The 25,313-nt window shown below is 60.5% G+C and overlaps 3 protein-coding genes across 6 annotated transcripts; 1 reads left to right on the top strand and 2 right to left on the bottom strand.

The window, feature by feature from the left end:
* The first annotated feature begins 27 nt into the window (after positions 1-27).
* On the top strand, positions 28-7,277 carry CSTF2 (cleavage stimulation factor subunit 2). Of its 3 annotated transcripts, XM_048318736.1 has the most exons (15): positions 28-137; positions 282-360; positions 1,278-1,447; positions 1,932-2,068; positions 2,184-2,303; positions 2,404-2,559; positions 2,683-2,806; positions 3,114-3,176; positions 4,262-4,321; positions 4,936-5,077; positions 5,443-5,594; positions 5,893-6,155; positions 6,561-6,686; positions 6,829-6,954; positions 7,081-7,277. In XM_048318736.1, exons 1-14 carry the CDS (start codon positions 80-82, stop codon positions 6,949-6,951), a joined length of 1,773 nt encoding a protein of 590 aa, XP_048174693.1. In that variant the 5' UTR covers positions 28-79; the 3' UTR covers positions 6,952-6,954; positions 7,081-7,277. The 3 variants fall into 3 exon arrangements, with proteins under 3 accessions (XP_048174693.1, XP_048174694.1, XP_048174695.1); XM_048318737.1 differs by lacking the exon at positions 4,262-4,321; XM_048318738.1 differs by lacking the exons at positions 4,262-4,321; positions 4,936-5,077; positions 5,443-5,594.
* Positions 7,278-7,815: 538 nt separating this feature from the next.
* Positions 7,816-13,525, bottom strand: NOX1 (NADPH oxidase 1). The gene is made up of 13 exons (XM_048318978.1): positions 12,499-13,525; positions 11,388-11,483; positions 10,897-11,007; positions 10,732-10,816; positions 10,511-10,656; positions 10,252-10,433; positions 9,927-10,065; positions 9,737-9,829; positions 9,344-9,570; positions 9,102-9,264; positions 8,869-9,015; positions 8,539-8,663; positions 7,816-8,360 (listed from the first exon to the last, which is right to left on the bottom strand). The coding sequence occupies exons 1-13, from the start codon at positions 12,541-12,543 to the stop codon at positions 8,234-8,236; spliced, it is 1,686 nt and encodes a 561-aa protein (XP_048174935.1). The 5' UTR covers positions 12,544-13,525; the 3' UTR covers positions 7,816-8,233.
* Positions 13,526-13,622: 97 nt separating this feature from the next.
* XKRX (XK related X-linked) lies at positions 13,623-24,584 on the bottom strand. Of its 2 annotated transcripts, none has more exons than XM_048318980.1 (4): positions 24,507-24,584; positions 18,764-18,852; positions 16,384-16,643; positions 13,623-14,960 (listed from the first exon to the last, which is right to left on the bottom strand). In XM_048318980.1, exons 2-4 carry the CDS (start codon positions 18,793-18,795, stop codon positions 14,215-14,217), a joined length of 1,038 nt encoding a protein of 345 aa, XP_048174937.1. In that variant the 5' UTR covers positions 18,796-18,852; positions 24,507-24,584; the 3' UTR covers positions 13,623-14,214. The 2 variants fall into 2 exon arrangements, with proteins under 2 accessions (XP_048174937.1, XP_048174936.1); XM_048318979.1 differs by having other exon boundaries at positions 18,764-19,118; positions 24,507-24,580.
* Between the last annotated feature and the right edge of the window lie 729 nt (positions 24,585-25,313).

Below are 25,313 nucleotides of genomic sequence, written 5' to 3'. Positions count from 1 at the left end.
CGCTGCCATGTTTGTTGCGGGCGCGGGCGGAAGCGGGGGGCCGGTTGGTGCGCGGACCGGAAGCGGCGCGGGCGGCGCGATGGCGGGGCTGTCGGTGCGGGACCCCGCCGTGGATCGGTCCCTGCGCTCCGTGTTCGGTGAGGCCGCGGGGCCGGGGCCGCGACCTGGGCAGGGGAAGGGGCAGGGAGGGCAGGGGCAAGCGGGGGGCCCGCGGGTTTGCCCCCCTCGCCGTCGGGGCCGGCACCCGCCGGGCTGACCGGCGGCACCGTCTGTCTCCGCAGTGGGGAACATCCCGTATGAGGCCACGGAGGAACAGCTGAAGGACATTTTCTCGGAGGTTGGGCCCGTGGTCAGCTTTAGGTGAGAGCGGCCGCCGGCCTCCCCCGGGTCCCCCTGCTCGGCCCAGACCGAGCCTCGCGGGCTCTGCGGAGCCGGCCTGGGAACCGTGGAATCGCAAATCCTTAACGTTGGGAAAGACTTCTAAAAGCATTCAGCCCAACCGTTCCCTCAGCCCTGCCAAGCCCACCGTGTCTCCAAGTGCCACATGCACACACCTTTTGAACACTTCCAGGGATGGTGACTCCACCACTGCCTTGGGCTGCCTGTTCTAATGCTTGACAATCGCTTTGGCCAAGGAATTTTGCCTCATATCCCATCTAAATCTCCCCGGGCCCGCTCGAGGCTGTTTCCTCACACAGAGCAGCGCAGCATCTGCGGGGGTTGCGAGGCTGTGGCAGCTGTGCTCAGGGCAGAGGACGGAGTGGCTGTGCCCGGGTCACCCGGGGATGGAGCACAGTGTCCCGTGCACAGCAGATGGACGTGGGCACGCAGTCCTGGGCTGGAGGAGCTGCCCTGCTGTGGCTGATAAGTGCTCAGGTCCTGGTCAGGCTCTGTGCTCCTCACTCCAATCCCAGTGCCTCTCAGAGGTGTTTCCCAGGCTTGGCACCAGGCCCTGGAGAGCTCTCAGTTAAGGGTTTGGGAGTTGCAGGAGCAGCCAGTCCCAGGAGCTGCCTGGTGCGGTGAAGGGAGGCCCAGAGCTGGCCCTGGTGGGCTTCCTGCACACCGCAGCTTCGTGCTCTGTGCCAGGAGCCAGGAGGCCCTTCGGCTGTGGCTTGGGCCCGACTCTCGTGTGCCTTGGCCTGACTGCGGAGCCTTCGCTCTGCTCCCGGCGCTGCTGCGGCCGTGTCCCAGTGTCCGCTCTGGAGCTGTGGGAGCCGTGGGCACAGCTGGACGCCCCCGCCGCCCTCAGCAGCGCTGTCGCTCTCCTCGCCGCGCAGGCTGGTGTACGACAGGGAGACGGGCAAGCCCAAGGGCTATGGCTTCTGCGAGTACCAGGACCAGGAGACGGCGCTCAGCGCCATGCGGAACCTCAACGGGCGCGAGTTCAGCGGGAGGGCCCTGCGCGTCGACAACGCCGCCAGCGAGAAGAACAAGGAGGAGCTCAAGAGTGAGTTGGGATTTTGGGCTGTCGCGCTGGGCCCGGCCTTGGCAGTGCTGCAGGGCACGTCTCTTCTGCCCAGCTGGTGCAGCTGACCTGCTCTAAGAGGTGTTGCGAGTAGTTCCCAGAGGGATGCGTGGGCTCAGCTCTGTGTTTTCGCTCCCAGATGATCCCAGAATCACAGAATTATTTAGGTTGGCAAAGGTTTCTAAAGATCATGGTCCAGCCTTTGACCAAACATCACTGCGTCAACTAGACTGGAGCACTAAATGCCATGTCCAGTCTTTACTTAAACAGTTCCAGGGACAGTGACTCCACAACCTCCCTGGGCAGTCTGTTCCAATGCCTAACCACCCCTTCTGTGAAGAAATTCCTCCTAACATCTTCCTGAGTTCAGTGCCTCCTTTTCCCCCTGGCGAGCTGTGCTCCCCTCCCAATGGCCCGTTGCCTGCGCTGTTCGTGTTGCAGTGCGAAGTCACCAACTCTTTTGCAGGCTTGGGCACGGGTGCGCCTATCATAGAGTCACCCTATGGGGACCCTGTCAACCCAGAGGATGCCCCCGAGTCCATCAGCCGGGCAGTGGCCAGCCTGCCACCCGAGCAGATGTTTGAGCTGATGAAGCAGATGAAGGTGAGTGCAGGAGGGCCATGCTCCCTATGTGAGCACAGCTCCTACTGCCACTGCCTGCCCCCTCCCAGCCCCTGTCACACCTTGTCAGAGCTCTGATCAGTGCCTGTCTTCTCAGCTGTGTGTCCAGAACAGCCCCCAGGAAGCCAGGAACATGCTGCTTCAGAACCCCCAGCTGGCTTATGCACTGCTGCAGGCCCAGGTGGTCATGAGGATCGTCGACCCGGAGATCGCACTGGTTTGTCCCTTGCTGCTCGTCCGGGGTTGGGAGGATATTGGTGGTAGCCTTTGTGGAGTGGGAGTGGAAAAGAACTCCTTTCTCCTCCTTCCTCCCCTAGAAAATCCTGCATCGCCAGACCAGCGTTCCTCCTCTGATCCCAGGCAACCAGCAGCCAGTGCCAGGGCCAGGACCTGGGCCGGGACCGGGGCCTGGGCCAGGGCCCAACGCGCAGCTGAACCCACAGAACACCCCCTCATCCCAGCCACAGCCCATAGTAAGAGCCTGCACGACACATGAGCTGTGCAGGAGAGATGGGCAGTGCCAGCTCCAGCTCTCCCAGCTGGGGACGTGCCCGGGTTTCGGGGTGTCTCTGAGATCCAGTGTCTCTCCCGGGCAGGGCGGGATGCATGTCAACGGCGCTCCTCCTCTGATGCAGCCACCCATGCAGGGAGGGGTGCCAGCCCCAGGACAGATGGCAGCCCCTGTGCAGGGCCCAGGCCCTGGCCCCATGGCTCCAGGAGGTGAGTTTGGGCCGAGCTGCCCCACCCGTGCGCACACGGGTCCTGCAGACACCCACCTCCCTCTGCCTTCCCCCTAACCAGAGGGCTCGGCCCTGTGAGAGCACACGTAACCCTGTACTGTACATTGTGCTGCTGCCAGAGGTGGGCTGCAAAGTTGGATTATCCCTGGGGGGAACCAACACCAAGGGAATAAACCTCCAGATGCTCCCCCAGGAGCTGGGAGTGAGAAGGTATTTGGGGCCAGAGGAATGGGTTAGTCGTCAGGGACGGCTGAGGAAGGGTCTGATCTCTGCCTGTCCCCTCTCAGGTGGGATGCAGCCACAGGTTGGGATGCCGGGTGCAGGGCCCGTCCCCTTGGAGCGCGGACAAGGTAAAACAGACGCGTGTAGTGCTGTGTGTGGTGTGAGCCTCGCTCCAGTGAGCAGCGCTGTGCCCCAGCTGTCTGCAGCCTGGCTGTGCCCAGCCCCGGGGCTGTGCCCGGCTGTGTTCACTGAGGCACAAGGCTGTGGTAGCAGCTCTCTGGTTCCCAGGACTCAGCCCATGCCGCTATTGGCTCCCAGCTTGTTCTGCGCCGTGTTGTGCAGTCGAGCCCTGGAAGCCAGGGGCTTCGAGCGGGATGTGCCTGTGTTTTCCACCTCTGCGAGCCCGTGTCTGTCCCTGTGTTTGTGCGGGCAGGCAGAGCTTGCTCTTCTCTGGTCCGTGTGCTGCTCCTCTGCTGCCTGGGTGCTGGGAAGCGGCTGGTGCGGCCGCCGTGTCCTCCCGCGCCGTGCCCAGCAGAGGGAGCGGGCTCTCCGTTTTGGCTTGAGGCTTGGCAGGGACTCTCCCGAGAGTGACGCTCGGCTTTCCCTCCGCAGGCACGGTCTGTACGGCCCAGCCCTGGGGCCCGGTTCCTTACGGTTCACATGGTGCCACACATAGGTTAGCATGACCCAGGTGTTCCTGTTCTCCCAGGAACAACACATGCACACACCTGTCACCTCTGTTGCCTTGACTCGTATCCTAGGCCTTGTTTCAGAAACATGGCAAACCTAGTCTGAGATCCTTCGGCCTTAGGGGCAGCTGACTCTCATTCTCTTTGGGGTGGGCACTGTCTTCCTGAAAGCAACCTGATAGTTCTTGGCACCCAAAAAGTTTTGGAGAGCAGAAGCTGGGTGTGCATTGTGGGGCCAGCGTGGCCCCACAGAATGCCGTGTCTCTCGGCAGGATGTCTTCTCTCCCTGCCTCTCTCCCTGAGTGAGGGAAGGACTGTGCCACGCTGGCTGTCCTGCCTGTGGTGACAAAGGTGGTGTTAATGGAAGAGGTTGATCAAGTCAGACTTGCAACATCTTCTCTGTAGGTTTTCCAGGGGACTTCAGGAAGCTGATCCTGCAGGCAGCACTGTCCCCAAAGCTGGTGCATGCGTGCATACACTATTCACGTGTCTGCTCTTTCCCTCTTTTCCTGCTGCTTGCCCAGGGAACCTGCAGCTCTCGCCCGTGGGACCTGCCAGGCCTGCGTCTATCGAACGCGTTCAAGGTACCCCGGCACCCGCCAGCTCCCTCTTCCCATGGAGCTTGTTGTGCAGTGTGCAGAGAGCAGCCTTCACCCTGCTGTTCTCAGGGCCAGGGACTGGCATGTCACTCCTTGTAGCCTGATGGCAATAAGAGGAGGTAGAGGAGGCAGGATTTCCTCTAGGGCTACAGGAGAGAACAGGCTATAACCATGCACGGAGCCTCCAGTGGAAAAGGAGCCTGTTTGGAAAGGGCTTTTGCCTAAGATCCAGCCCCCTTTGACACCGTGCTTCCAGGAGCCTTCCAGGTCTTGCTTTGCTCCTGGCCCCACGTCAGCACAGTGTTGATGCCCACACTTGTAGGGATTGCCATGGGGGCAACCCATTGCTTGATTTGGCCCCTGCTACCGTAAGGAACATGAGATAAAACCACAGAGGAAAAGGAGAGGAATAAAACTGGCAGCCAGGGAAGGGGCTTTGGTGCACTCCAGCCTCAGGTGTGGGGCTGCGTCCCCGGCAGACAGCACAGCTCAGGGGAGCAGCGTGGCTGCCCCACACCCGGCCCGACAGCGCCGGGGACAGTCTTGGCACGGCACTGGTCATGCAGATCCTCACGAGTTCTTGTGTGTCTCTCTGGCAGTGCCCATGCCAGACCCGAGGGCCCCTATGCAGCGTGGACCTCTACCTGCTAGTGGCCCGCCGCCCCGAGGCCTTTTGGGAGATGCCCCGAATGACCCTCGCGGAGGGACCCTGCTCTCAGTCACTGGAGAAGTGGAGCCCAGGTGAGGGGAGAGGGAAGGAGAGGAGCCCTTGGCACTGTCCCCTGCCCAAGGGTAGCCTCTCGCTGAGGACAGGGATGGCACCAGCCTTCCGGGAGTCACTGCTGCCTGGTCGGAGGCCTGTGTGCTGCCAACCGTGGGGGCCGGCCCATTTCCCCGGGGAAGGGATATCCCCGGGGTGATGGCACCTGCCCTGCGGCATGGGGCCACCAGCACCCATCCCTGTGCCAGCCTCACCCTCCTCCCCTGCGGCCGGCTTCGGGGGCAATCCCAGCGCTCTGCCCAGACCGTGCCAAGCCAGTGTCTGATTCACACTCTCTCGCTTTTTCTCCTCCTCCTGCTTTGCTCTCCTCGTCTCTCTGCGTCAGAGGTTACCTTGGGCCGCCCCACCAGGGAGCCCCTATGCACCATATGCCTGGTCATGACAGCCGTGGCCCCCCCCATGAGATGAGGGGGGGACCCATGGGAGAACCCCGACCACTGATGGGAGAGCCGCGGGGGCCCTTGATGGATGCTCGAGGTGAGAGAGGGGGCATGAAATACTGGGTGGCTTGGATTGTGCAGGCAAGAAGTCAGAGTGGAGCCGGCTGCCCCCACCCAAGGCATAGGAAGGGGGTTTGGGCAGTGAAATGACTGACTCCAGGCGAGGAGGGACAGTCACAGAGTGCAAGGGACTTTCTCCAGGCATGTTTCCTCTGCCCCCAGCCCTGCACCTTTTGGGTGCTTGCTAGCCCCCAGACAAAAGAGGCAGCGGGCTCACTCCCAGACTCCCTGCAGCAGTGCTTCCTTCAGGAGCTTACCTTGTCTTTCCTCCGCAGTCGGAAGAGATCCCCGAGGGCTGGAGCCACGAGGACTGGAGCCGCGCGGGCTGGAGCCCCGGGTGATGGAGGCGCGAGCGCTGGAGGCGCGAGGCCTGGAGCCGCGAGTGCTGGAAGCCAGGGCCATGGAGGCCAGGGTCCTGGAGCCCCGGGGCCTGGAGCCTCGTGGGCCTGGTCCCAACCCACGTGGCCCAATGCCTGGTGGGATACAGGGTCCTGGGCCACTTAACATGGGAGCCAGTGGCCCGCAGGGGCCCCGCCAGGTACACACGTCTCTGCTCAGCCAGTTGGGCACCGACGGCATCCTGTGGGCTGGGGCTGGGTGGGGGGTGTCCCACAGAGCAGCAGCTCTGGGAAGCACCAGGCTTTGGTCACTGGCTCTGAGGGGTCCGGGCATCTGTCCCATTTCCCCAGGCACTGCCCATCAGCTGGGGACAGGACAAGGCTCAGGCCTCTCTCCACCTCTTCCTGAGGCGCAGGAAGGAGCACAGGAGTTGGAGGGAGAGGAGAGCACGTAAAAGGCACTCTCTCTTGGTGCTCAGACATTTTCAAGCTGTCCGTGAGGGCATTCATGAGGGCATCCATCTGATCATCTGCTTTACCTTCCTGGATTTGTATGGCTAAGTCCAGAGACCCCTCAGTCCTTAACCCCTCTTTTACTCCCATAGGTTCCTAACATGGCTGGGGCAGGCATGCAGGGAGGAGGCATTCCTGGGGCAGGAGTCCAAGGAGCTGGTCAGCCTGGAGGCTTTAGCCCTGGACAGAGCCAGGTCACCCCACAGGATCACGAGAAGGTGAGAGAACAAAAGGGGAAGGGTGAGACAGCAGGAGCAGCACTTCCTGTGTGCCTTTCTGTGGTGGGGTCAGCCCCTCCCTGGCTCTGGTATGCTGTGGCTGCTCTGGCAGGGCACGTCTCTGACCCCTCTTTCCCCACAGGCAGCACTGATCATGCAGGTCCTGCAGCTGACAGCGGACCAGATCGCCATGCTGCCCCCAGAACAGCGGCAGAGCATCCTCATTCTGAAGGAGCAAATCCAGAAATCCACGGGGGCACCCTGACAGGTGACCTCCTTTAACCCGGTCTCACCCTGTGCCTGTTCCCCTCCAGTAAATCAGAGCTGCCCAGGATGGGACTCTGCCCCGCTTCCCTCTGTGCCAGGCTCACCCTCCTCCCCTTCTTTCTGGCAGGTACATGATGGAGATGCCGTGTGCCTGGATAGAGGTGATGCTCCATGGCAGCTGCTTCCCATTGCTACTTGAGCTGATGCTGCATTTTGGGAGAGGTTGTGTCACCCTCAAGAGGTTTTTCCCTCCAGTTCATCCTTTTGTTTTTCTGTGTATATTTTATGATGTTTGAAATAAAGTGGGAGGAGGGTTTGAGTAAATCCATGTCCCTGGCTGCCTTGTTTGGTCTCTCATGGAGGCCAGGGTGGGATTGTTGGCTTCTGGGAGCAGTGTGGCCTGGCTCCACTCTTGTCCAAACAACTTGCCATCCTCCCTCCTTCCCACACCAGGGCAAGAACTAGTCATGAAATTTCTTGTGCCGTGCTGTTTACAGGGGTGATGGGGAAGGGCAGGACAGCGAGCTTGGCTTTCTGTCCCTGCTGGCAGGGCAGGAAGGGCTCTGTATCCAATTGCAGGATCACTTACCACACCAGCCTGCTCAGAGAGCGGGGTTTCCCTCCCTGCACACGCTGGAGCAGAACCTGGTGGGAGCTGCAGTGGGAACTGAGCTGTGTGCTGGGTGCAGGCTGGCTCTGGGGGGTGCCATGGTGGCAGCGAGGCCCTGCAGAGGGGTGTCTGACCCTGCACCCCAGAGGGTTTGCTATCAACCAGCTCTTCTATTGCAGCCCTGCAAGGAGGCAGAGCATGGGCTCCTTCCTACCTGCACAGCTGAGTCACTACAGAGGCTTTCATTACAAAGAAAAGAAAGTTTAATTTACTCTTACACAAAGCACTGTTTAAACCCTGAGGGGCACATTTGGCCCCTGACACCTGCATGGATGCACATGCCCCATCCCCATGCCCTGGTTCTGCCCAAGCCACTGGGCTCCCGCTGCTTCCTGCTGCTCCGGCAGCAGCACGCAACACGTGTGTCTGGTTTCTCATTGAGGGGGCTGCGTGGAGCTACAGGCCCACTTGCTCCGTGAGGACCCCTTGTACACCAGGACAGGCAGGCAGCAGTCTTTGAACCTGGAATTTCTCATGGAGAAGAGTACCTTGCTGTGTCTTGCCTGGCTTCAGTGCATGCACAGATGCTTATCCCTGGCCTTGCTTTGGAAAAGGGCTGAGGCAATCCAGTCAGGGTCCCTGCCTGCTGGGGCACCAGCCTCACTGCCACTTAAAAGTTTTCCTTGTTGAAGTAGAATTTGACCTTCCTGGGGTCCAGGCTGGAGTGCTGGTGACAAGACTTCTGCAGGCTCTTTGCCAGGGCCTCTGGCCCACAGAGGAATACACCAACCACTGACCTGCAAACAGCATGGGGCTGTCAGTGCCAGGCGGGCAACTCAGGGAAAAGTGATTTAAAGCTTTTTGGGCCCCCTGCAGGGGATAGCACACCTCTCCCAAAGCCTGCCCAGTGCTGAGTGCCAGGGTGGAGGGGGTGCCTCCAGCTCCAGCATCCCAAGTCCCCTGCTCAGCTCTCACCTGGGGTGGGCTGCAGCCACTGCTGCAAACTCCATGTTCCACATGGGCCGCCCGAAGATGGTTTTGTGCCTGAGGCCCGTCACTGTGTCCGTAGTGGTGTCGAAGTGGAGCGCCACGTTGTTGGCCTGGGCAGGCAGGGATGGTGAGAACCCCAGGCACCACCCATGAGCCCCCCTCCAGTCCCTCACCGTGGAGGAGCATCCATTGTTGATCCCACCAAACACCGTGCCTGGACTTCATGCCCGAAAGCCATGCTTGCCCTGCCCTTCCTGCCCAGCTTGGCCACCCTGTGTCCCCTCTTGCAGCCATGCCAGCCCGTGGTCGACTCACAATGCTGGTGTTCCAGCCAGTGAGGAAGAGGCGGTAGGTGAGAAAGTCTGCCTTGCCCGACTCAGCCATCTTGTGCTCCAGGGAGGCAAGCAGGTCGTTGAACCAGGCAAAGGCTCCTGTGTCCCGGCAGAGCCAGTAGAAGTAGATCTGGGATGCAGGGGGAGAGGGATTGCTCAAGGTGGAGCAGAGCTGGAGGGAGAAACCTGCAGCTGGTCCCATGGGACACTCCGTACCTTCTTGGTTTTGAGGGTCTGGTCAGCCTGCTGGAACTTGTACCAGATGGACTTGAGGATGGAGGCGAAGGGGGTGACGCCGATGCCCGCTCCCACCAGCATGGCCACCTCGTACTGGAACACGTCCTCGCTGGCCGTGCCAAAGGGACCATCCACCTCGACCCTGGCCAAAGCAGGGCCTGGGTGAGACGTACGGCCTCCCCAAATCCCTGGAATGACCTGTTGGGCACTCCCCAGCCTACCTGGCTATTTCCAGCTGGAAGGTGTCAATGAGACGCTCTGTCCAGTCGCCAGCCGCCCGGATGTGGATGGAGAAGAAGTCCTCCTCGGGCGCAGAGGTGAGGGTGAAGGGGTGCCACTCCAGCAGGGAGATGGCGGGGCAGTTGACGAAGATGTACTGCCCCACCTCCATGCGGAAGCCCTTCTTCTGCATCTGCAGCTCCAGCACGCGGGCAGGGTGCATGACCACCTGGGGGCACGGGCAGGGCTCAGCGCCTGGCCTGGCTCCTGTCCCTAGGAAGGGGCGATGGCCATGGCCCCTGCTCGCCTCTCCATGGCCACCACAGCGAGGAGCTGTGGCACCGATGACTCCACGGGTAGGAGCTGGGATAGGAACGGGCTCCTGCACCACCCACCTTGGTGACAACCACCTTCTGCTGCGCACGCCAGACACGCAGGATCCGCTCAAAAACGTAGAGGATGATGGGGGCGAGAACCCACTTCCAGGACTGTGAAGATGGTGGAGACCAAAGGATTGGGAAAGGCCGGAGCATCCCAAGGGCAAGGGAAGAGCTTCTCCCCACAGCCATCCCAGCGCTGCCCTACCTCGGCAGGGATGCTCCCGAACTCAGGGTCTTTGCAGCAGTCGTGGGTGCAGTTCTGGTCCCGCTGCGGGAGGTACTCGGCGCATTGGTGGGGGGGCACCTCTGCCATGCTCTGCTCTGTCTGCCCACGCACCAGCCCACTGCAGGGAGGCGAGGGATGAGCCCAGGGGCCAGCTTCTGCTCCCAGCCAGGGCTGAGCCGCACTGCGTGAGGCCGGCTGGGCTAGCCCTCCCTGGAAATGGCAGTCCACAGCCCCACTGGGCTCTCCCTGCAGCTGCCCCACTGCCCCTCGCTGTCCTGCCCTGGGGAATGGTGAGGAGCCTTACGCAATGCCGTGGATGACGAGGCCAGCGAAGTAGACCAGGAAGAGGTGGTGTGTGTACCAGAAGAGCTCGAAGTAGTTCCTGCGGATGAACTCGGTGGAGGACGTGACCATGAGGATGAGTGCCAGCGTGATGATCACCCCCGTCAGCCCCGGGATGGTCGTGAAAGTCACGTACTCGACAGTCTGCAGGGGCAGCAGGGTGGGTTAGGGGGGCAGGGGACAGGTGGGGGTGGGTTGCTGCATGCCGAGGCTGTGCTCACCGTCTGGTTGGAGTGGATGGGGTTCAGCCACTTGTTGCTGCCCTGCAGGTGCATCTTGGAGAGGACAGCGGGGAGGCTGCCATCAGTGGCTTGTTGGCTCTGATTGTAGCGCTCCAGGTTGAAGAGGTGGGCAATGGTGTGCACAGCTGGACAGGGGACAGGCAGTCACCCACCGGGCAGCTCTAGTCCCCACTGTTGCCCCGCCCCAGTGCAGGGGGTACCTGTGAGCAGGGCCAGTGCATAGGCCACCAGCTTGTGGAAGGTGAGGTTGTGGTCCAGCTGCTTCCGCAACGTCCGCCTGCAGCACTGCAGGGAGAGGCAGCGGTGTCAGGATAGGGACAGGGACGGGGATGGCCACACCGGCTGTGCTGCCGCGGGACACTCACCGAGCAGGTCCCACGGAGGAAGGAGAGCAGGTTGCGGCAGATGGGCAGCAGGATCAGCATGCTGTTGAAGTTGAGGCACTTGGCCGATGCTCGAGCCCATGCCAAGGCAGACTGGGGAGAAGAGCGGGGTGAGCACCACCATCCCATCGTGCTGTGCCAGGACTGGCTCAGGGTGGGGCCAATCAACGCGGAGCTGGGACTGAGTGATGCTGGGCTGGGAACTGGGATGGAGCGATGCTGGGCTGGCATGGGGACTGGGAGGGGTGATGCTAGGCTGGGCTGGGATGCTGTTGGGCTGGGACCAGACAGGGATCAAGACAGGGACCAGCATGGTGCAATGCCAGGCTGGGGAGTGGGATGGAATGATGGTGGGCTGGAAGAGGACAGAACATGAAAGGGGCATGGGATGTTGCAGCCCCCACCCCACTGCAGCAGGGCCCCGAGGGGCTTATGTGCCTGGGCAGGCAGGATGCTGTGGGGGAGCACCTTACCCCAAGGATGGCCCTGGTGTAGAAATACTGCACGTCCCGGTCAAAGAACAGAAAGTAGTAGGTGAAGAGGAAGATGTTGATGCCCAGCCAGGCTGCCTGCGGGGGAAAGTCACAGCCTCCTGTCCCGGGAGCCTCTCATGCTGCAGCACTCAGGGACAGGTGCAGCCAGAGGGTGTCAGGACAGTGCATCCCCTCCTGTTTCCTTATGAGCTGCCCTGTCACGCACAGGGCTGGGATACAGGCCCAAAGGTGAGGAGAGTTGTGGAAGTGTTCTAACATTGCTATCTTGTCACACACAGCCCTGTGCATCACCTGTGCATGAGGAAGGAGGAAGGGCAGGAGCAGACAACGCCTGTGTAACGGGAGGGCAGATCCGGAGGGTAGTCAGGGCTGTGTAGGGAAGATTCTGGGAGAAGGAAGCTTCCCAGGGAGCTGGCTCACCTGGCCTCACCGTGCTGCTGTCCCCTGCCTAACGCCACTAACACCCCACACTGGCACCTCTCACAGCTACTGAATTTTTGCAGAGGTCCAAACAAAAATCACCCTGCCGTGTATTTGGATTTTGGCTGTTTTCTTTTTCTTTTTTAAGTAACTTCAAGAGTTAAAATAGCCCAACTCTCTGTAAACCCCCACGTTCCCGTGCACTCACAGCTCCTCACACAGTGCTGAGCAGCTGATGGGTGCTGGCCAGGCAAGCTCTGTTACACCAGAGATGCTGCAGCACGGCACCGGCAGATGGTCCCTATGGTGCCAGCTCCTCACCCCGCCACGAGTTCTCACAGGATCCTCCTCCTCTCACAAGGGGAGAAGAAGCGTGTGGGAGGCTCCCAGCCAAAGTGGCTGGGCAAAGCAGCAGCATTTTTAACTTTTCCAGGACCCCCTTTGCTGTGAGCTGTGTTTTCCCTAAGACTTCAGTTTTCCAGAGCCCATCCCTCCCCTGGCTGCCGGGGTACAGGGGTTGGCTGAGCAGAGGGGACGCTTGTCTGTCCCCACAGCCCAGCCCAGGACAGCCCATCAGCCCCCATCTCCCCCACGAGCCCCCCAGGTCCGTAGCCCCCAGAGTGCCCCCGCACTGCCCCACCCCAGTGAGCCCCCAGCCCCACACACTCACGAGGACGGCGGCCGAGAACCAGTGGTTGACCAGCCAGTTGCCCATGGTGCGGTGTCCCCGCGCCCGCCCGCGCCCGCCCGCGTTTTATGGAGGCAGCAGGCGGTGCGACAGCGCCGGCCCCGGGAACGGCGCCGCGGGACTTTCCCCAGAGAAGCCTTTAAGGAAATGCTGGCGGTTTCAAAGGCCACCTTCCAGGAAGGCAGGGCTGACCCCATCGCCGAAACGAGCCCCCTGTGCTGGCCAGGAATGGCCCCCGCCGAGAGGTCCCCTGTGGCCCCCCGCCCCGGTGACACGCGGTGTCTGGCGGCTCCTCTTGGGGTTTTGCAACCTTTGAGGGCAAAAACGGGCTTTTTGGGTAAGGTAGGAGTTTGCTAGGAAGAAGTTGCAGAGGATCCGTCCTGTGCCTGTCTCAGCCACTCTGTTTTTCCCCGCCTCCCTCACCAGCCTCCGCTGCCCCTTTTGCAGGGAAACCACCAAAGGAAGAGAAGCATCCTGGGGTCACGGCACTGCCGGTGCCAGGATCCAGCCCGGGCATCCATTACAGGGCGGGTGATTTAAGACCGAGCACCAGTGGTGCTGCACCTCCATGGGCCCCCCAGGGGAGATGAACATCCTCAGTCCAGCACCCAAACTGAGCTGACCCCAAAAATGGGTGCGGGGGGGGCATGTCACACTCCTGGTTTGGGGCCAGGATTCCTGGGTCCCATCAGCATCCCCACTGCTGTGCCAGCCACCCTTGCCCTCCTGCCTGCCCTCCACTGCAGGGCCCTGAGCTCTGGGGTGTCCAGTGCCCCAGCTGGGAACAACAGCCAGTTCTGGGGCTCTGAGCCTGGAGGAACAGGTTGGACAGGATTGCTCCTTGCTGGCATGCTGCTCTCTCCTGGCCTGCAGCCATGGCCACGCTGACGAAAGCACAGGATGAGGCCAGCCCCCATCCCACCATGCTCCTGAATCTTATCGGCTCCATCGAGGGGCTCCCCCCATCCCCTTCCCGCTGCACAGCCCCATTTCGATGCCTGTGAGGGAGAGGGTTACATGGACAGCAGGTGTGTGAACCCATGCCCGCCCCAGTGGGACCATCCCCACCCTCCGCCTGAGTCACTGCCAGCACCCAGACGCGCAGCCACAGCAAAGTTTCTTTACTGCTTAGAACAGTCCCAGTGGCACCCGTGGCCCCAGGTCACCGTATGCACCATAGCAGCAGGTGGGGGTGTCAGGACACCCCAGGGGCTGCGCAGCACGTGGCAGCCAGATTGCAGTGGCAGGTGGTTTGGGCACCCCTGAAGCTCTAGAATGGTAGAATCGTTTGGGTTGGAAGGGACCTCTAAAGGCCATCTAGTCCAACTCCAGAGATGGGCAGGGACATCTTCAACTTGGCCAGGTTGCTCAGAGCCCCATCCAGCCTGGGGTCTTGAATGTCTTCAGGGGTGGGACATCCACCATCTCTCCGGGCAACCTGTGCCAGTGCCTCACCACCATCATTGTAAAAAACTTCTTCCTTATGTCTAATCCAAATCAACCCTCCTTCATGTTCATATGAGTGGTCCTGGGCAGGCAAGCACATTCCTGTCCCCCTGCCACTGTGGGGATGCACTGGGACCTGCTGCCACTGCAGGACCAGGCAGTGCTTGGCCTGTGCCACAAGCACCCTCTGGCTGCTAGTGCAGCCCAGTGCTGCCCATCCCCATGTCCACAGCTGGCTGGAGGAGCCAGTGTTCAGACAATGCTGTGCCTCACGCCAGGCTCGAAGGGTGCCTCGAGGCACAGGGGGGTCCCTGGCGATTGCCGGCGGCAGCACACACAGTGCAGGAAGTCAGCGACGTTGTGCTGGAAGAGCTGGCGGCAGGGGTGCAGGTACTGGTAGAAGAGCAGCATGAAGTAGATGCCCAGGCAGTAGCCGAGGAGCAGCTGCAGCACCAGCAGTGGGGTGCAGACGTTCTCATAGACATCAGTCTTGAAGAAGTACCAGAGGATGACGAGGGCCGTGTTCTCCGCCAGCCGGGCCACGTAGTACACGGCCAGGCGACCCCAGTTCTGCGACTTGTCGATGAGGTCTCGGTCAGCTAGCTTGAGCTGCACGGCTGACCAGCAGAACATGTTGATGCTGGAGTAGAGGAGGGTGAAGGCACAGAGCACCACCACCGTGCCCAGGCGGCTGAAGTTCTTCTCGATGTTGTCAGGCAGGCTGTTGCCGCTGCGCCAGAACTGCACCCAGGGCAAGAAGAAGACCACCAGGAGGTTGGCCAGGGCGATGGGAATGATCCAGTGCTTGAAGACGGTGCTGAAGAGCACGAGGACAGCGATGCGGGTGGAGATCTCTAGGCTGCGCCACAGCACAATGCAGAGGAAGGCCAGTGGCCGCAGCTGGACCTTGTAGTCATCATACTTGACCTGGATGGCCAGGATGTTGCAGACAAGCGCTCCGTAGGTGACTGACACCAGGCAGATGGCCATGAGGACGGCTGCAGAGGGAGAGAGCAGGGGAGTCAGGCAGTGTTGGAGACCAGGCTGTGTCCCGTCTCTCCACTGCCTGGGGTGCAAAGTGTGGGGTGACAACCCCCGGTGGGAAATACGGAGTGCCAGTCCCGGGGGAGAAGCACAGGGTGCCAAGCACCGGGGCTCACAGCAGAAGGAACAGCTCATGGCTGGTGGTGACAGTCCCCACGATGAGGCAGCTGTGGGGGGAGCAGCAGGAGGCTCGGCTCCCCAAGGCTCTCCCTACACCAGTGAAACCCAAGCCTTGGCCAAACCAGAGCCATTTCTGTGGTTGGACCATGCCCCAACCCCCCTGCCCTGTGCAAGAAATGCTGCTCAAGGGTAAGTGGGGCAAAGTCTGTGCTGCGAGGCCCCTCTGCCTTCATCCCAGCCAAGAGCCACACCACTGTAGCCCCAGAAGCATCCCCAGAGCCAGCCTCATCCGAGGGCTGCAAAGCCGAGGTCATTTGTAGGGAGTGCTGGCAGCTGCTCACATTCAGCGCAGAAAAAGTAGAAGAGTGCAGCTGGTCCCATCCGTGCTGGCTGCCAGCTGTGGGGCTGAGCTGACACTCCAGCTGCGAGGGAATCACCCAAAACACATTATTTGGTGTTTGCTTCCTGCATCTACTGCTAGAGGAGCACTGGCACTCATTCTTCCTGTGCGTCTGCAACTCCCCAAAATGCCTTTGCAGGGGGCTGTGACCAGTTAGGGGGTTTCTACGGGACATCTCCTGTGCTTCCCTTTCTGTGGGCACAGATAAAAAGGTCTGGGCTCCCAGCACTGCTGGGAGAGCGGGTGGATGAGGGCAGTTCCTTCACCCAGCACTGTAATTGGAATGGTGCAGGAGCACGCCTGCATGCCCAGCTCGGAACCATGCCAAAATGGGAGTTAAAAGTTTGCTCTGGCATATCCACCCCCAAGCACATAAACATCCTGGGAGCAGGCAAGGGAGCCTGGGAGTGGGAGTGCTGGGCTGGGAGCTCTGGCTGTTAGAAAATGTGCAGAAATAGATCCAATGGAGGGACTTTAGGGAAGCCAGAGCCTGTAGCTAGATGGAAAAAAATGAATGGAGATTGAAGCAGGCTAGGGCAGGGACCTGACCTGACCCTCTTATGAGACACAGCACTGGGTGGATGGTCTGGTTCTGGAGGGCAGATATCCACAAGCACGGGTCTGGGAGCAGAACCTGCCACCTCAATCATGGCCTGCTCCTCCCACTTTGCATCACTGCAAGCAGGAAAGCAGAGATCTGATGAGTGCCCAACTTCAGTGGGTTGTGCTCCACATTTAGGGGAGTCCAGTGGAAGCTGTGTCATTTTGCCTGGATGTCACATCGGCACAAGCAGCTAAGGAGCTGCCGCCGTGCCCTGGTGGGGTTCCTGGGGAGCCCACATGCCAGGCGCTCTTACCTCGGGCAACAGGGACGTACTTCTCCAAGACGCTGATGTAGAGCTGGAGGGTGAGCTGCGGGGTGGAGCCCAGGAAGGCCTGGATGACGGCCACGCGCTTGAAGGCGTTGCGGTGCGTGGCCAGCCGGCGCTCCGAGTGGCCCACCTCCTGCTCCATCTCCACCTCGTAGCCCTTCCGCAGCCGCCGCTTGCGGGTGATGGTGACGTAGGGCTCCTCCTCCCTACCTGACCAGCAGTACACCAGCAGGGCCTCCATGCACCTGTGGGGACACAGGAGCTGTCACCCCGCCAGCCTGCCCGCTGCCCCCCACTCCCAGCAGCTCCAGCCGCCCCTTGCCTCATGCTGGCCAGGCCCTGCTCCTGCTGAGTGCAGCCCAGCTGATTTGGGCAACTGTCCAGCAGTGCTGTGGGCAGTCCCTGGCTGGTCACACCAGGACCATGGGGATGCCCAGTGGCTGCTCCTCTGCTCCAGCACTCAGGATGAATCATGTGGGGCAGAGGGGCAACAACAGCCCCAGCAAGGGCTGAAATAGCTGCTGGAAGAGGTGCAGCATCCAGGGTACAAAGCAGTGGCTCTGCTGGGAGCTGCAGCTACAGGAAGGTGTTAATCACCCTTGGGTTCTGTTTTCCCAACTGGCAAGAACCTCTTCCTCTAAGCAGAGGCAAAAGAAACTGTGATAGTGTCTTTGATCTCTCATCTTGAGCAGAAGAAGGCTTCCACGCTTCCTCCTTGGTGGGGACAGCAGGAAGGGGAGCACAGGGTGAAGCTGTGTGTGGCATGGGCAGATAAGGCAGAGCTTCCGCAGCCCCTTCTCCGTGGGGCCCTCACGTGTGGGCACAGGTGTGACTTTCTGCCGTGCTGCTCCCCGCTGCAAGGACAGGGGGACCCCCAGCCCCTCCACACAGCCATGGGGTGGGTGTGCGTGGCCAGAGGCAATCAGCTTGGCTCCTGCTCGGGGACCAGCTGGCTCTGGGACCAACAGGACATCGTTATTTACGAGTGCTTATCAGGACAGCACAAATTGCTGTGTATCAAACCCAAAAGGAGTGAGGGTTTAGGATAAATTCTCTCGACAGATCAGGCCAGCACTCACGACTCTTTGCAAACTCTAACAGGAAAATCGTTTCATCCCAAAGGTCTGGCTTGAAGAGTAGTCCCAGCTGGCTCCCAGTGCCCTGCCAGACCTTCTCAGCAGGCTGGGCTCCATCTCCAGCCCGAGCAGCCAGATGAAGCAGCCTTCCCCAGGCAGCCCTGGCTGGCTCTTACAAGCAGCTGGGCAGCACTGTACCCATCTCAGAGAGCCTTGGTTGGTGTGGTGAGAGTCACGACACTGCTGTGGGCCAGCACAGGCTGGCAGCACCGAGGCAAGGCCCCCCAGGTGGCTCTGAAGATGAGACATGGTGACGGGGACACAGCTGGCACCCTGCTTGTTTCCAGTGACAGAGGAAGTGCAAAGCAGGCCACAGTGGTTTTGGAGCTCTGTGGGTACAGAGAGCCCCAGAGCGTGGCTGCTGGCCTGCCCTTGGGGACAGAGCCCCACGGAGATGGTGGCTTTGCCATGCCTCCTGTTGTGCATTCTCATGGAGCAGGCTGCCCAGGATGATGACAGACCAGGAGGCACCACAGCATTCCCAAGGAATGAGGGATCAGCTTGTGCAACATCCATCCAGCCCCTTACTGTCCTCTTCCCAGCACAGTCCAGTGGCCCCTCAGTTCCCATGCCAGCCCCACTCCTGCACCTAACTCTTCTCCTCCACCTCCCATAACCCCCACCGAGTCCCACTCCTGGCCCTATGCAGGACACCCCAAGAATCCAACTGTGTGCCCGAGGGCGTTGTCCAAACGCTTCTTGAACTCAGACAGGCCAGGTGCTGTGACCACTTCCCTGGGGAGCTCCACCACCCTCTCTCTGGGTGTAAAACCTTTTCCTGATATCTAATCTAAACCTCCCCTGATTCAGCCTCATCCCAGGTCAGTATTCACCCTCAAGCACGCACCGGGGATTCCCATCTGTGCTTCCAGCACAAGCACGGTGATGGCAAAACCAAGAGTCTGAGTGAATCGCTGGCTGCCTCCTGGACCTTGGGCAGAGCTTTCCCAGCAGCTGGGATACAACAGGCCGGCAGAGCCGCGTCCTGCCCGGAGCGGGGTCCAGCAGCAGGAGCACCGGTAGCAGCACCGGCGAGCAAGGGGCCCTCGGGAGCAGCAGTGCCGGGGAGGAGGGCCAGGGAGCGGGCAGCAGAGCTCCGGGCACGCCGGGCACAGCTGGCAGACAGCGCCGGGTGCCCGTCCTGCCCGGCACCGCTCCCTGCTCTCCCCCGGGTCCGCGCAGGGGTGCCGGGGTGCCGGGGTGCCGGGGTGCCGGGGTGCCGCGCTCACCTGATGACGGGCCCGAGCTGCAGCAGGTGCATGAGCAGGACGAGCGGGCGGTCGCGGCTCAGGTCGCGGTGCACGAAGATGAGGGTGAGCTGCACCAGGACGGAGGGGCAGAGCACGAAGAAGACGGTGAGCGCCAGCCAGAAGCGGTCGTCGGAGTGGCCGTAGGAGAGGCAGAGCACGGCGGCCGCCGCCCCCTCCCCGCAGAACAGCGCCGTCGAGAAGACGATGCCGAGCGGCAGCTTGGCCCGCGACGGGGCGGCGGCGGGCGGGCAGCCCCCGCTCGGACCGTCCATGGCGGCCCCGGCCCGGCCCGGCCCGGCCCGGGCGCTCAGCCCCGCCGCGGCGCCATCCCGGGCTGCAGCGGAGAGAGGAGCCGCGCTGCGGGGCGGGGCGGGGCGGGGCGCGGCTCCCCCGCCGCACCGAGCCCCGACGGGCGGCCCCGCACCGGCCCCGCCGAGCCCCGCGGCCCCGGCACCGCTCCGGGACCGCCCTGACGCCCCCCGACCCCCCAGCCCGGGGTCCACCGGCCGGGCATCCCCACCGGGACCACATCCTCCGGCCCGGGGCCCCGGCTCCTGGTACCCCAGCCCTGCCCTGGCCACCACCCTCCTGCTCCGGGAGCCCCGTTGCTACTGTGCCCTGGTCCCCATCAGGTGTGATGTCCCTTCCCCAGGACAGCTCCACTTGCACCCTCTGCCCCGACACCCCTGTCTTGGACCAGGATCTTCTACTGAGGACTCCCCATCTCTGCAGGGAACCGCCCCCCCAGGACACCCCCAACATGGCCAGGACCCACACCCCAGCACCCCGCTGCAACACCCACCTCGGGACTCCCATTCCCCAGACACAGCGCTGACAATCCCATGCTACGCCTTGTGTGTGCCCCGGAGCCTTTGGAGCCCTGCTCAGGGCCCCCCCATCGAGTCCAGGCCTGATCTAGTCCTGGCAGTTACCAACACCTCAAGATGCAGCAACACATGGAGGGTCCCTGCAGGGGAGAATTGTCAGGTAGCCCCGGGGACACTGGGGTCCCACCATGGGGCAGGAATGATGCCACTGTGGGTGCCAGCCTTGCCTGAATCAGACAGCTGCCAGAGAGCTGCCTGCACTCACCTCCACCTCAGATCCGGGGCCTGACCCCCGCTCCAGACCCAGAAATGGAGCTGGGCCAGGGCACCACATAGCCCTGAGCTCGATGGGGCAGCATGTGGGAGGGAGGGCGTTGTCAAGGCAGGGAGCATTTTGGTATCTTGCAAGACAAGCTGTGTCAGGGACACCCCTTCAGGTCCACAGAGCACCCGGTGTGTGTATCAGGATTTGGGAACTATTGGGAACACAGGAGATGTAGCTCCTGTATCTTGAATGTTCGTGCTTCCAGGTGTGACCTTGTGCTACGGCTGACCAAGAATGCTTTTCCCATCACCTTCAAGGACCCACCCTCAAGACAATGGGATATGTGGGCTCACTGGTGGAGCCAAACCTCCCACCACTCAGTCCCACATCTCTCCTGTGTGTCCCACCTTGATCACCTGTACAGTGGTGGGAACACCGGGCTGTCTGGGCTGCTCCCCACCTCCATGGCCATGGGGGTCCCTGCTCTAGCAGCTGCCTCCAGCACCAGCCCTGCCCACCTTTCCCCAGGAGCGGTGGTGTGCGCACAGGCGGGATGCACACGCGCTTTCCTGAGCACCCACTGCCTGCCAGATCACTGAGTCCAGCCTGGGCACATGCTGGCTGGCTGGGACAGATGGGGCAAGGCAAAGAGTGTTTGACATCGGTCCATTTTCCCCAGTTTAGGCAGACCAGGAGTTTTTAGGCAACTCTTAAAAGGCTCTCAGTGCTCATCCCTCAGCAGCTAGGCCAGCTCACAAGGAGGTGCCCACGTTAGTGATGGAGACACTGCCCATTCACCTGCCCCATGCAAGCCAAGAGCACAAAACCTCCCAAACCACACACACAAGAGTTTTCCCCATTTCACCAGTCTGGAAGCATTACCAGGGCTATTGGGCTTTTCAGCAGGAGGGCTGAGAATAAAACCACCTGAGACGTTGGAGGCCACATCTCCCACAGCAACAGCTCCCACACAGAAGCAATCCCTGTCCCCGCAGCTGCTCAGAGCTTTTCCTTCCAAGGCTGAACAGCTGCTTTGGGAAACCACAAACCCCATGAGCTCATGGGGACTGGCCTGACTGGCGGGAACAGGAGATCTACGTGTGACCACTCAGCTCTGGTATGATAGTTACATATTTTCAAGCTGTTTTTGGAAAACATCCTCTCCAAAAAAAACTCTGGCAGGGCAGAGGGTGAAGGGAGCAGTGTCCAGGCAGAGGAGCCCACCACCAGCTGCTGGTGACCGTGGCCAGCCAGGGTGGGAGCTGGGCACGGGAGCAGCTGTGCCTGGCTGGGTGCTCAGCCAGCGACAACACATCGGGTGGCACTGCCAACTGCACCCACGGCTCTGTGTGAGCAGCAAGAGCAGCGTGCCGTTTGTACCATTTATGCAACTTCCACTTATCCAAATTAAAAGCATTCCCCAGGAGTCTGGCAGGTCACCAAGCCCTCAGCTGAGCAATGCCTGGGCTTCAACTCATCATATTTTTAATTTCATCTTCCCCTGCTTCATGATGAAATACTTAAGAGCAATTGTTTAAGCAAGCAAGAATTCCAGTCCTGTATCCATAAGCCCCAGAAGCCGTCAAGAGGAATGGAGAGACAAAACCTCACAGCATTTTCCACACCAGTTATTATCCCATTTTCTGTCCCAAGCACAGAGAGGCAGTGAGCTGTTCACGCTGTGAGTCACCTCTACAGCCTGACCCCACCTGTTCACAGCTCAGTGCTGTAAACAGCGGACAGACCATAAAAGTGATGTGGGTCACAGATAGCACCAGCCAGAGCTCCTGTCCCACTGCCCTGCCACTCCTTGTCCCTGCCAACTCAGTGCCCGCGCCTCTGCCTGCGAGCCCAGCACAGCTGGGGCTGCACAGGTGCCCTGGGGCACCCCTGTCACAGAGCAACTGCCTGACCCAGAGCTGCCACAGGCCAGCAGGGACAGCCCAGGTGCTGGGGACATCCTACCCAGGTGACCCCACTCTGCAGTGGCTGCATCCTGGACCAGCAGAGCTGGTGGCTGCTGACTGGCCTTCACTCTGGAACCTCCCAGGAGCAGAACAGCCCCTGGGCTGGTGGATGTGAAGTGTTATGGAATCACAGAATCAGAGAATCTCCTGAGCAGGTAGGGACCCACGAGGATCATTGGGGATGCCCAAGGCACCAGCTTGAGTCTCACTACCACGTGCAGATGTCAATTTTCCTGTGGCTACAAGTGCCTGCCCTGCCCTGGAGAGCATCCCAACTTCATGAATTTCTTAATCCCGGCCTTCTTTTTTTTTTTTAATCCCAGTGTTCACACAACACACGTTGCACAAAGAGCAGTGGCCACCCACTGTGTGAAACCGCAGGGTTTGCTGTGCAGCTTTTCCAGCCCCTTGGGTGTGCCAGGGCATTTGTGTGGGGGGGGTGGGAGCAAGCTTCCTCACCGGCTCTCACTCAAAATAGCCCCGTCTGCTTTACACATGCCTGCCTGCCTGGCGGCTCAGCTCCTGTAAAAGGAGAAGAGAAAACTGTTTGGAAAAGACTGGGAGCTCTGAGCCAGACCCTTAAAGAGCCCAGGTGGAGAGAGCTGCCAGCCTGCTCCCCAAGCTCTCCTCTCTAGGACCCAGAGCAGACACCGCTCACAGAGCGCTCGCTGGGACATGCCGAGAGCACGCTGCCGCCTTCCCAAATATAGCCCTGCACACAGAGGTGGAGCAGCTGCTCGGGGTGTGGGGATGGCCAAGCTCCCTGACTTCAGGGCTGAAACCTCCTCAGGAGCACAGTCTGTGCTGGGGATTAAACATTCAGCTGGTGCCACACGCAGCGACAGTGGGGATGTGTTGATCAACCCCATGTGCTGGATGAAGTGGAAATCACAAAGCGTCCCCCAGTTTGACGGGTATGTGAGACGGGACACAGCCGTGTCCCCTCAGTGCAGCCACGCTGCCCTACCGGCAGGGCTGGGAGGTTCCCAGGAATCTGTGAGCTGGGAATTTTTTACTTAGTTTGGAAATAGCTTTGCAAATGACTGGTTTCCACAGCCTAAACTGTTTGGATGGTGCATTGCTTTCACAGTAACTCAGCTGTATTTTTTCCTGCCCCAGCAGTCTGTGGAATAGTTTCTGGTTGGGGAAATATTTATTCCATTTGCTTCATCATGCGACTGCTTTTACCGCTCCAGTTCCTCATCCAGCTTCACTCTGAACCTGCTGGGAGAGAACCTGGTATCTGTGCTGAGGACCTCATCCCTCTAAATCTCACTGGAGGCTGTGCTGAGCCCACTGGGATCTGGGCATGGAGCTCCGTGCTGCCAGGGCCAGGATGCTTGCAGGCAAAGCACAGGCCATGTCAGTGCTGCCTCATGGCTTCAATTCTTTAACAAGAAAGCAGAGTTACCTTTGGGTGCATTTATAGGTCTTTGCAATAGTTACACATTTTGAAGTCATGCCTCCTTGGCTGCAGCCCCAGCACAGGCAGCGGGTGATGCTGTAACACTAAACCAGGCAGGAAGGGTTAAAATTACCTTTAATTAAGCGATTCCCCCAGCCCCACCTGCTGTAAGACTATACACAGTGCTAACCCAGCCAGGCTGCGCCTGCGTGTGCCCTGGGCATCCTGGCAGGTGGGAGGAATAGTTTATACTCCCCTATCCCCCGTGCAGGAAAGCAGCAGGAGCACCACAATGCTCTCAACAAAACCACTGTAGGAGCCTGGACAGGGCTTGTAGCCACCGCAGGGGCTTCCCAGAGCCGTGTGCACGGTGCAAGAAACAAGGTGGCAGCTTGTCTTGCAGCAGGGAGCAGAGCAAACAGAGCACTCAGATCCAAGCCTCTCCTAGAAATTTGTGTATGCTTTGGCTGGGAAGCACGCTGCCAGAACTGGGTGAAAAGCAAACAGCTCCCTGCATGCTTCCTGCCTGCTTCTGCATCCAACGTAGGGTGATGGTGCCAGTGTGGGGGAGCAAAGAACACTCTGGAAAAAACAATCTCCCTTACCCAAAAGAGCTCGGGGAATGGTTGCCCACAATGGTTCATGGCAGTAGGGTGCAAGCCATCCCCTCTCCCCAGTGCCATTCCAGCAAGCCGCTGCGGTGCCCCAGTTCCTCACCAACAGGTCTCGGTGTCACAGGCTGTAAATATCCCGTGTTCCCAGCCTGACTCCGGGGCGTTTGCCTGTAATTAGCTCTTGGGATTTGGGAGCTGGTGTGATCCGGGGTTATCGTTATCCACCAGCGCTGTGCTGGGATTTAAAGGGACAATGCGGCTGTCTGCATATCTACCACCTCAGTGTGCTGTCATATGACACGTTAAATAGAGAGAAGAGTCTCTCCTCAAAGTCTGTGTGTGTCCTTGCCCACCACAGATCCCTTTTCGGGCAGAGTCAATGAGGTTCCAAGCAAAGCAGAACAGCTTGCTAATACTTCTGCCAGGACTTTTCGGTCTTTGCCATCCCCTTGGCTTTGGTGTCACCTCAGCTCAGGGCTCTCAAGGCTGCAGGCAGCCCCTATAGCTCTGCCCACTGTGTTCCCTCGTGAACCATCATTCCCCACATCCAAGCTCCCCGGCCGTCCCCCCCACTCTGCTGCTTGCCCCAGGGGTGCTAGGTGGGGTTCCCAGTGTGCCCGATGCCGGCTGGGCCACGTACTCACGGGGTCTAGTGAAGCCAAGGCAGGGCAGCCCGCCAGCCCGCGGCCATCGGCGCTTCTCCGTGGTCCCTGTGGTTTCGCCTCATTCCCTCTCCTGCGGCACTCCAGCGGGCAGAAATAGCCCCAAAGCACGTGCTGCCTTCCGGGGAGCGATGCCAGGAGCAGGCAGCCCCGGCGCCCCGGGCACAGCCCTCCCTCAGGGGCTCCTGGCAGCACTAGAGGGTCCAGACCAGCACCGTGCCAGGGCACAGCCTGGTTATAGCTCTGGTGAGGAACATCTTCATTTATCTGCCAAGATAATAAATTCTGCCTTAGAGTTTCTCACCTGGCAACAGTCACCAAGGAAACGAGAATGGCTGCTGCGGGTCCCTGCTGGCACCGCCTGGGGAGCCCCAGTGGCCCTGGCAGAGGGTGTCCGGCTGCACTCCGGCTGGCTGGCTGTGTGGGCAGAGGGCCGGCTACCCACTCGTAACCTGATCGCAGGCCCAGCAGAATGCACGTCAGTGTGGGCTTGGCCCTTGTGCCATCTCTCCGGAGCTGTGTGGGTTTCACCAGGTTCGGGATGGATTTTGCGGTTTTCCTGGCTGTTGATCCTGGTGTGCATGCATTGGGAGGCATGACCTGCAGTTGCCTCAGGCTCCTGGGCGGGTTTTTCTGTCTCCAGCACTGGTCTGAGCAGGGATTTTTGACACTTGTTTTAAAAGCAGTGGCATCACAAGTGCTCAGAGATCTCTGGAAATCCATTGGTGCCAGAGGAGACCAGATCCTGCTGCCCCTCAGGAAGATGAGCCGCTGCCTCCAGGGCTGCCT

The sequence above is a fragment of the Corvus hawaiiensis genome, chromosome 14, assembly GCF_020740725.1.
Source record: "Corvus hawaiiensis isolate bCorHaw1 chromosome 14, bCorHaw1.pri.cur, whole genome shotgun sequence".
NCBI classification, from domain to species: Eukaryota; Metazoa; Chordata; class Aves; order Passeriformes; family Corvidae; genus Corvus; species Corvus hawaiiensis.
The sequence above is the reverse complement of the archived record's forward strand: the minus strand, read 5'-3'. Positions and strand labels throughout refer to the sequence as shown.